The following is a 10,846-nucleotide window of genomic DNA, read 5'->3' on the forward strand; positions in this document are numbered from 1 at the left end:
CAGAATACAGAGCCCACCCTCTCCTCATCCCCATCCCAGAAATGGTCGAGGCTACCTTTTTTTTTTTTTTTTTTTTTAAGATTTTACTTATTTATTCATGGGAGACACACAGAGAGAGGCAGAGACACAGGCAGAGGGAGCCTGGGATTCGATCTGCAGGAAGCCTGGACTCCAGGATCGCGACCTGAGCCAAATGCAGATGTTCAACCACTGAGCCCCCCAGGTGCCCGGGAGGCTCCCTTTTTATTGCTGCTACCAGTTGGGTCTCCCTGACTTGCCCCATTCGTGGGACTTGGGGGTGTGGAGTGCAAGAGGCTGCATGTGCTCTTCAGACTTCCCCGCTGGTGTTGCCCGCCACGGGGCTGCCCCCTCCCTCATCCCAGGGGCCTCAGTTTCTAGTACAAAGATGTGTAATCCCCACGGTGGCAATTCTGAGTCACAAGACAAGGTCTGGCTGGAGAGGCAGGGGAGGCCCTGACCGCCCCAGCATGGCTTTCTTAACAAGCTGAAGCTATTTCTAAGGGACAACTTAGCAGCAGAGCAGAGCCAGGCGAGGCTCCTGTCCCCACTCACTGAAGGTGGCTCTGCTGCTGCTTGGAGGTCAGGCCTTGGAGGACTTCAAAGGACACGGAGTCCAGGCTCCCCCTCGGGGCTGGGTTTGTTTTGGAGCTGGAAGAGCGAGTAGAGACCTAAAGGCTGTGCAGGCTTATCTCAGGAATGTCGGGAACTGCGGAAAGGAAGTCTAGGGACCAGGAGGGAGGCAAAGCCCAGAGGAGCGGGGGAGGAGGCGAGGGGGCGACTGTGTGGCAGATGGGAACAGGCACGCCGCCTGCTCTTGGCAAAGGCGCTGAAGTCATTCATCACACCAGTACTTCTGAAATTTCACTGTGGAGAAGGATCGGTGGGGGGATCTTCTTAACATGTGCGCGCTGCCTGGGTAGGTCTCGGACAGGGCCTGAGCTTCTGCATTTCTTTCTTTCTTTCTTTCTTTCTTTCTTTCTTTCTTTCTTTCTTTCTTTCTTTCTTTCTTCTTTCTTTTCTTTCTTTCTTTCTTTCTTTCTTTCTTTCTTTCTTTCTTTCTTTCTTCTTTCTTTTTCTTTCTTTCTTTCTTTCTTTCTTTCTTTCTTTCTTTCTTTCTTTCTTTCTTTCTTTCTTTCTTTCTTTCTTTCTTTTTTGAATTGCATTTGCCGACATACAGCACAGCATTATTTCTCGGCGTAGTTTTCAAGAATCCGTCAGTTGCACCTAACAGCCGGCGCCGCCCGTCTGACCCGCTCCCGGGGATCCAAGGATCCACGCGTGCCAGGGTGCGGCCCGGGGGGGGCCAGCACGCTCTTTTGGTTGGTTCTGTTCTCCTCCGAAACAGCCACAATCTCTGAAAGGCTATGGCGGGTTCCACTGGGCCGAGCCACTGACGCCCAGGACGGCCAGGCATCAGGTTGTTCGGGGAATTCCCGCCACCGTCCTACCCACCAAAAGAGCAGGCCGGGGCAGCCCGGGGGGCCAGCGGTTCAGCGCCGCCTGCAGCCCAGGGGCGCGATCCTGGAGACCCGGGATCGAGTCCCACGTCGGGCTCCCTGCATGGAGCCTGCTTCTCCCTCTGCCTGTGTCTGTCTGTCTGTCTCTCTCTTGAATAAATAAATAAAACCTTTAAAAAAAAAAAAAGAGCAGGCGGGGTCTCAAATCATCCTGACCACCACTCTTCAGTCCTGAGCCTTGGGTCTGCCTCTATCCTTTTCCTAATCAGCCCGAAGTCTGTCTCCTAACCAAGCTCCGTGCCCACGTACCCACACACGGCACTTAGCTCTCATTTTCTTTCTGATTCGGGCCCAAGGGTGCCCGATGACCAGCAGCCAGCAGCAAAAGGGTGGCAGGCAGCCTTAGGTGACTCTCACCACCATAGTTGGCAGAACAGACATTGCTTTCTCACTCAGGCCTTGAGTGGAAGCTGTTACCGACTTGGGATAAAATGATACCACTTCGTCAAAATGACAGATAATGTCAAGAGTTGCTGAGGACATGGAGAGGCTGAAACTGCCACACACCGCTGGTGGGAATGGACAAGGGCGCAGTGGCTTTGGAAAACTGCCGAGGTATCTATCCAAGAGAAATGACACCATTGTGCCCACATGGAAACTTATGGGGATGTTTGCTACATTACTCACAATAATCAAAAAGTGGAAACGCAAATGGCCATCAAGTGATGAATGGATAAAATGTGGTCTATCCCATGCAATGGAATAAAATTCAACCACACAAAGGGATCAAGTAGTGATACCTGCCTCAACACGGATGAACTTTGAAAGCATTATGCTCGGTGAAAGAAGCCAGACACAAAAGGACAAATATTGCATGATTCCATTTGTACGGAATGTAAAGAATAGGCAAATGTGTAGAGACCGGAAACAAGTGAATTGTTGCCTAGAGCTTGGGGGTCAGAGTTAGGGAGTGACGGCTATGGGGCAAAGGGTTTCTTTGGGGGATAATGAAAACGTTCTAAAATCATGGTGATGGGACGCCTGGGTGGCTCAGTGGTTGAGTGTCTGCCTTTAGCTCAGGGCATAATCCCAGGGTCCTGGAATTGAGTCCCACATCAGGCTCTCCACAGGGAGCCTGCTTCTCCCTCTGCCTATGTCTCTGCCTCTCTCTGTGTGTCTCTCATGAATAAATAAACAAAATCTAAAAATATAAAATAAGATGAAATAAACCATGGTGATGGATACACAGCTCTGTGAATACACTACAAATCACTGTATTGGTTTCAGTGGGTGAATAGTATGGGATGCAAATTATATCTCAGTAAAGTTGTTAAGAATGTCATGACATATCAGTTGAGGAGCCAAAGCAAATGGTGGAGAGAGGAGAGAGGGAGAGAGGGAGCATCCCCAGATGCTTACAGCCCTTGAGGAACATGCAAGCAGCCCCAGGCATGCCAAGTCCTGAGAGACACAACGATGCCCGAAATACACCGAGACAGGGGTTCAGCAAGTGCCTGCAGTGGGAATGATCCCGGCCTGCCCCTCTTCTCCGGGCCTGGCACAGTGCCTAACACGTAGTGGCCACTCAAAACTGAATTCAGGACAAGCCTGGGGAGAGTGATGGGAATTCTGAAGCTACCACTTAGCTCTAAACCCAGCTGTGCTTCTACAGCCCTAGGTGACCACAGACAAACCTCTTCAACTCACCAAGCCTCGGAGGCTCATCACTAAGACACAGGGGTTACGTCTCGGGTGCTCCAAGTCGGGTATTCCACAGTTCCACAGATTAGGTGACCCACACAGGGGAGCCTGTATGTGGAAGGGAAACTCCTCAGGAATCTAGATAGGGCCTGAGATACCCAGCAGGGTCAGGACTGGCCAGAGGCGTTCTCCCTCTTAGATCTCATCACACACACTCATTGAGAGCCACCAGGAAGACACAAAATGAATGAGAGACCCCAGGATCTGCTCACATGGCCGGAGGCCTCAGATCCATGAGCAACTAATAGGGAAACAATATGATTCCACCCCTTGGAAAGCTAAATTAAAATCTAAGTGGAAACAGGATTTCAACACTGGATGTTTAAAGGAGTCAGAGCCTTTGTCTGACGAATGCTGAGTCAGTGGCAAATCTGTCAGAGTTCTTCTATGGATCAGGCCAATCTGGGGGCAGAGTCTCAGAAGGTGGGGGACGTGGCCACGCCACCACTTCCTCACCACTCCACAATGAGCCTGCCAACCCTTGGCTCAATCTTTGCCCTGTGGCCCTAATTTAGCCAGTGTTTTTGAACATTCCTGGATCCCTGGATCTGGCAGGGTCATTCAGCTCAACCACCCACACAGTAAGTGGCAGGCCAGAGTCCTCAGTCAGAGGGTCCCAGGGCGCAATCGGCTTTGGAGAGACAGATGCTCATTAGGCTTAACTGGGCAGACACTGCGAAGAGCCAGTGACAGCAGACCGAACAAGCTGCCGGTACATGTGACCGATCGCACTACAGGTCACTGTGAGAGCAGGGCAGAAGAAATAGCGGGACGATATTTTAAGGCCAAGGCAGAAAGTCTGTCCCCAGTTCTATGTTTGGATTTGTCTGACTATTACTCATTAAAAAACGTTTTAAAAGCAGTGTACTCAATTTACAACCCCAAACCTCTGGGATAATCCAAGCCATTAGGTCCAAACCCATTTATCTTCTCCCTGGAGAACAATGCATAAAGTGGCCTCCAGTATGAGCTAAGGATTACGGGTGAGTGAATCATGCAGCTCAGGAATGAGCACTCTAGAGGGTTTGGAGTCGAGTGCGCCATGCAAACCGTAAGATCCAGGTGAAACCAATTACCATCTGGAAAACTTGGGAGCTTCGCAATGCTACCAATGACTTTTCTCTTGCTCAAGCTTTAACCTTAAACTGTGATCTGAAAATCCTGCCCTGGGAACTCCCGGGAGTTTCGAATTCTCCTAGTATCATGTCCCAGGGGGATATGAAATCCAAGAGCCTCATCAATGAAGTAGGCCCTGACCCGTCACCTGTCGGGATGGGTCTCTTCTTCAGAGCAGCGCCAATTTCCCCTGACATTTTGCTGTCTGGCATTCCTTACTCTTGAATTAACATCTTGGAAATTCCAGTTAAATCCTGCAGGAGTATTTGAAACAGAATGCTTGTTCTCTGTCACAATTAGTTTAGGCAGTTAATTAATTAATCCACAAAAATTGACTGAAGATCGTCCCTCCGGTCGCAGACACTGTGCTAAGTGAAGGGTACAACAAGTTGCTGGCCCAGGCCCAAAGACAATCAATTACAATCTATGATTATGCCTACTTTGTTGGATGTTGTTTTTTAAGTGAGGAGAAGGAGACATTGTACCACTGTCTGCAACCCCAAAGATCACCTGCTCACTGGTTCAATCACAGTTTTCCAACCCTGGCAATTTCATCTTACTTCGTATGTAGATGTTTTTGCCTGTGAAGGGCAGCTCGCTCTCGAAATTCATGAAGATGATCTAGTGAGTAGTGGTTCGGAATTGGGATAAGAGCCTTCTCCCCAGAAAAAGAACACCCATGTAGACTTTGATTCCCAATCTCCAGATGTTCTTAGAGTAGGGCACAGGCCCCCTCTGTTAGCCTTCCTTGGGCCTGCAGAGCCGCTGTCATGGGCATCAGCCACCCAGCAACATCATTCTTTAGTATCCAAGCCCAGTGCTCCTGCATGGCTGCTCTCTGTGCTCCCAGGGCCTGTCCACCGGCCTCTGCTACATTTACCCACCCAGAGAAGCTGGTGTCTACATCCCTGTAAGATAGAAAGTACTGCCAGAAGGAATTCCCCACCTTCTTCACCCCGTTGTCCCAAGCACCTCATCATTTGGTGTCTGCTTGAAAAAGTCTCTGGGTAGAGCCCAGTTGTCATCAGAAAAGGCAGAAATGGAATCTATTCCCAAAACCACATTCAAATATCCAAGAGAAAAGCGTAGGCTTAAAAGGCTCCCATACACAATGCCCCATAAAAGCTGACAGTCGAGAACTCACACAATGGCCAACCGAACTGAAGGGACTGGCTCGGGAAACTCCCCAGGAACTGGAGCTCATTCACCCTGCTATGCTGGAAGTGAATCTTTAACCTGGGGATTCATCATAACTTGGCTGCCACAAGCTCATACTATGCTATAGCCTGGCAAAAGGAAACCTTCTTCTGTTTAAACTCAATCTTCACTTTCAATTACCCATTTTAGCCGCGTTCTCTGAAAGGGGAATTGATGTAGTGCACATATTTGCGTTCACTAAGGAAGCCATTCAACCGCTTTGGAAGGGGCTGTAGCAAAGTGGCCAACAAAAATAATAAATGTACGCTCCAGCTTGTGGCTGCAGTACGTCTCTCGCCTTACAGCCCCCAACAGAGAAGGTTATTGCTTAAACAGAGGGTGTTCGTGGATCTAAAAAGCAACCTCTACAGCCAGCGAGCCACAGTGCCCACGCATGGAGATTCATGGTGGCACAAAGTCCTGGTTACCTATGAACATTTCTCACCTCCTTTCTGTCCAGTGGCCCATCAGCCAAATTCGAGGGCTATTAATTTGATCAGCACAAATGCCCACTTGGCTCAAGGTGCTCGGCCAGGCACCATGAGAAACAGAAAGAAGGTGAAGGCACCGCAGCGCCGGCCTTCAAGAGCACAGAATCTCGAAGTATACAGGCGTGCATACAGTATTGGACCGTCCGGCACATGTCATCAATGGCACAAGAAAAACATGAAGAGCCATGGGTGTTTAAGGGAAGGCAGAAGAAGCTTCCCATTTGAGGAATCAAGGAAAAGTTTCATCCAAGAGAGGGTGTCGTTGAAAGATGGACAGAATTTGGGCAGACAGGTGGCTGGGGTAGGGGGTGGAGGGCCAGGCAGGGCAGGGGCGAATTCCAGGGGCAGGGAGCAGCAATCGCCAGGAAGAGGGAAAATGTGACTCAAGCTCTGCAAAAAACAGGGAGTCTCTTTCAGCCACATTTTAGGAAACCAGGAGAGAAATGCTGAAAATTGGGGCTGGAAGCAATGGTGCAGTCCCCTGAAAACAGCTGAGAACTTTCTAGTTAATGTAAGAGAGGACAGGGAGCTGCCGCTCTAGGTTTTTGAGTAGGACAGTAACGTGATGAAAGTAGAGTTGTACTTAAAAGACCAGTATTTGGCCAGAGAAAGTAGAATGGGTCAGAATGTGGGAAGAATGTTCTAGCAAGCAAGAATGTTCTAGTAATCATTGAAAAGAGAGGGGCTATATTTCAATGGTGGTGCGAAGACTGATGAGGTGGGAAGGTATGAAGACAATGCTTGAAGGATGGTTTCTGGTGTCTCTTTCAGCTCACAAATCTGTGAAATGAGAAGCAGTAACCCCAACATACTGGACTGCACATGTTCTCGGTGAAGAAAATGCTAGATGAAAATGTCCTGCTCTCCCCAGCATTCCCCCTCTTTTCTTACCCCCTTTTTAATGAAGAGGCATTTTTTTCAGCTCCTTACATGTTATAACTCCAAATCGAAATTTCTAGCTTAGCCTGCTCCTGGAGAGACTTTAATTGTATATCGTGAGCCAGGTGTTCAGTTCCTAATACTTATCTGCGAAGGCGGTTGGACTGCTTTGGCTGGTGTGGTCTGGTTGGGCTTTGTGCAAACCTCACTCGGCTTTCCTGACTGGTGAAACCCTGCTAGCTCACCAGTTCTCTGGCGAGAAGATTCATAAAATTCACGAAGCCTTTCTTAGTGCCCACCACGCTCATTCCCCACCTTCAGCCTTGCTTGCATGATGAGGTGGAGGGAACCTCCAAACTCTCAGGTGTAAATGAGGTTCCAAGAGTTCATTTAAGCACAGAATAAAAACGGAAATGTAAATCAAAACCACAATGAGCTATTACCTCACACCTGTTAGAATAACTATCATCAAAAAGACAAGAAATAACAAGCGTTGGCCAGGATGTGGAGATGAGGAAACCCTCACACAGCGTTGGTGGGAATGCAAACTGGTGCAGCCACTGTGGAAGGCAGGATGGAGGTGCCTCAAAAAATTAAAAAATAGATACTGTGTGATCTGGTGTCCATTCCACTTCTGGGTATTTATCCGAAGAAAACAAAAACAGTAACTCAAAAAGATATCTGCATCCCCATGTTCACTGCAGCATTATTTGCAATAGCCAAGATATGGAAGCAACCCAAGCGTGCACTGATAGATGAATGGATAAAGAAGATGTGCTGTGTGTGTGTGTGTGTGTGTGTGGCAATACTATTCAGCCACAAAAAAGAATGGAATCTTGCCATTTGCAATGGACAACATGGAACCTTGAAGGCATTATGTTAAGTGAAGTAAGTCAGATAGAAAAGAAAAAATCACCATATGACCTTACTTATATGTAGAAGCTAAGAAACAAAATAAAAAGCCCCAAGCTCATAGATTCAGAGAGTAGACTGGCGGTTCGAAAGTTGGGGGGGAAGTAGGGAATGGAAAAATTGGGCAAAGGGGGTCAAAAGGTACAAACTTCTAGTTACAAAATAAATAAGCCATGGGCATGTAAAAATGTACAGCATAGTTACTCCGAGAGTGAATCTTAGAAGTCTTCATTGCAAGAAAAAAAATTGTAACTGCATATGGTGACTGATGGTACTAGACTTCTTGGGGGTGATCATTTCACAATGTACACAAATAGCAACTTATTATGTTACACACCTGAAACTCACATGTTATGTCAGCTACACCCAGAAAAAAAAAAAACCCCAAAAAGAACAGACTAAAAAGTCTCATCTGCTATAGGCATACAAACACAATCAAACACAGACAAGTTTGCTAAGAACTTTCTATACATTTCCTGTGGATTTTTGCAGACACTGTGTCTTTGCTAGGCTGCAGAGAATGAATGAGATGGCCAGAAAAGCTGCATCAAATTCAAAGATGGAAGAACTCCAGAGACCTTCTAGGAGTGGGAATGATTTACTCTCTGACAGATTAGCTATTAAATCTCAGACAGTTGTATAACGGTGGTGGGAAGGATGGGGCCCTTGACCCCCACATCCCTCTTTCAGAGGTTCCCAATTCCAGGCCTCTCACCTTCTCTCTTACTGGAGACATAATGTGCACTTGCTAAAGGAGTGCCTCTGAAATGATGTGCAAAGCCATCTGTCCCCCAGCACTTGGGGTGAATTCAGCTGATGTGATCTGCCTCGGGACCCACTGCCCACAGAGTCTCCCCTCCCCAGCCTTGGCAAACCTCTGGCTTGGACTGAAAACCCCTCCTTTAGGTTCAACAGCCCCAGCAGAGCCCCCTGAGAGGTGCCCAACTGGGGGCAGCGTGCTGGCGGGCAGGGTTCCCCAAAGCCAGAGAGGAGAGCCCAAACTGGCAAACCAGTTTTTTCTGTGGATGGCTGGGCCCTGGCAGCAAGGTCCACGACAGATGGATAGATGCTGGGACAAAGGAGAGCAGAGGGATTTGAGACGGAAAAAGAGAAGAGGCCCTTCGGCTGAGAAAGGCTCCAGCAGACGTAGGGCAGCCCCGAGATGCCTCCGACCCCAGCGTGAGCGGCTGGCAACCTCTCCCTGCTCCTGTCCTGGCCAGTACTGCCCCCCCTTCCCCTCCACGTTTGTTTTAACCCAACTTCGGCTAAAGGGGAGTGGGCGGCGTGGACATGGACTTGCTGGGGCTGAGGATGAAGTCTCCTTTCTACTTTGCCCTCAATCCGTTCCTACCAGAGAGCTTAAAACTTACACGAGTCTGCTCAAAACACAAACGTTCCCGTTGATCACTTTACACGTTTGTTTGACTCCCGCATTCATGTGGGGAGGTGCGGGTATTTGCAGCGGGCGGCCCTACAGCTGCGGGGCACACTACCTGGGAGCCCTCCGCCGCCCCGTCCTTCACCCGCACACCCCCGCTGTGAACTGCCCACACTGTGGAACGCAGAGCCAGATGTCTGCACGCTCTGAAGTCCACGTCCCCCACTTTCCCATTAGCACTAAGTTAAAACGCGCCCCTGGATTTCTTCTCCATTCCAGGGGGGCAAAGGCGCATCCATGTTGCCCTGGTCCCCTGAAGCTCTCTGCCAACCTAAGACTCCCAGATGAGGGAGTTAGCTGGAGCCTTCTGAAAGGTCAACACCAAAGGTTTTGTCGACACGGCGGCGAGAGCCCCGAATAAGCGCCCGGGGCCCCTTAGATGCTAGAGGCCACGCCCCCGCCGTGGGAGGCCACGCCCCCGCCTAACTGCCGCGCGTGTGTCACCGAGCGCCTGCCCCAAGTCACCGCTGTCAGCTGGCACCTCTCTCCCGGAGGCGCAGACTTTCTCGGAATCCCCAGCAGGGGGGGTTGGGGGGATGCGGGAGAGGCCCCGCCCGTGGCGTCCACGGGGGCCGCTGTCCCGCGGCGCGTGCCCGGCAGCCCCCGGGGTGGCCCGGGACCCCCAGGGGAGCGGGTAGGGGCTCCTTCCAGGCCAAGCTGCGGCCCCCCGCGCCTCGGCCGCGCGCCGCCCGGTGACAGGCACCACTCCAGGTGCCGAGAGACCAGCCGGCCGCCCAACTTCCCTCCGTGGCCTCGGGCGCCAGCGTGGGTCCGCTCGGGCCCCGGGGGGCGCGGAGGCGGGGGGCTGACCGCCGGCTGTCCCCTCGCGGTGCCCAGACGCGAGCCCACCGCGCGCAAGCCCCTCCCGGGGGCCACCGAGGCCGAGCCGGGGCGGACAAAGGGCGCCCCGCCGGGGAGGCTGCCCCGCCTCCGCTCCTACCTGGGGAGGCGCGGCTCGGCGGGACCCGCGGCAGCAGCAGCAGCAGCAGCAGCGGCGGCGACAGCAGCGCGGCCCGGAGTGCGGGGCTCCCCATGGCGCGGCGGCGCTCGCTTCGCTCGGCTCGGCTCCCGCTCGGCGCTTCCAGGGGGCGGAGGAGACGGACGGGGCCGAGGGGCTGCGCGGCGGGCGGGCGGGCGGGCGAAGCCGAGCTGGAAAACTCCTCCTCTCGCCGCTGTCCCTCCCGCCCCCCTTCCCCCCCGCCCGCCGGGGCCGGCCCGCCTTCCTCCGCCTCCCGGGACGCGGCGCGGGCCGGGGCTCCGACCCAGCCCTGCTCGGTGCCAGCGCTTCTCCGGGAAGCGGGGCAGGCCCCCAGGGCAGCGGAGCGCACCGCATGCTCCCCAGTGTCTCCCTGCTCTCCCAGCCCGCTCACCCCGGCACTCACGCCGGTGCCGCACCGCCTCCCGGGTCCCGGGCCCCCGCGCTGTCATGTGCGCGGGGAGCCGCGTGAGTCCTCCAGTGTGACGGGACCACCGGTCGGGCCCCCGTGGCCCGCGCGGCCGGCTATTACCCGCCACGTTCGCGACCTGACCCTCAGGACCGCGTCTCAGTCCGATGATGCCCACTGTACCCAAGA

The 10,846-nt window shown here is 52.3% G+C and overlaps 1 protein-coding gene across 2 annotated transcripts in view; it reads right to left on the reverse strand.

Annotated features, from left to right (window-relative positions):
- SRPX (sushi repeat containing protein X-linked) overlaps positions 1 to 10,388 on the reverse strand; it is a 112,580-nt gene extending 102,192 nt beyond the window's left edge. For both annotated transcript variants that reach the window (XM_038587167.1, XM_038587166.1), the window contains exon 1: positions 10,213 to 10,388. In XM_038587167.1, coding sequence (XP_038443095.1) covers positions 10,213 to 10,306 — 94 coding nt within the window. In that variant the 5' untranslated portion in view covers positions 10,307 to 10,388. The remainder of the gene's footprint in view (positions 1 to 10,212) is intronic.
- Positions 10,389 to 10,846: the final 458 nt, after the last annotated feature.

Source organism: Canis lupus, chromosome X (assembly GCF_011100685.1).
Source record: "Canis lupus familiaris isolate Mischka breed German Shepherd chromosome X, alternate assembly UU_Cfam_GSD_1.0, whole genome shotgun sequence".
Lineage (NCBI taxonomy): Eukaryota > Metazoa > Chordata > Mammalia > Carnivora > Canidae > Canis > Canis lupus.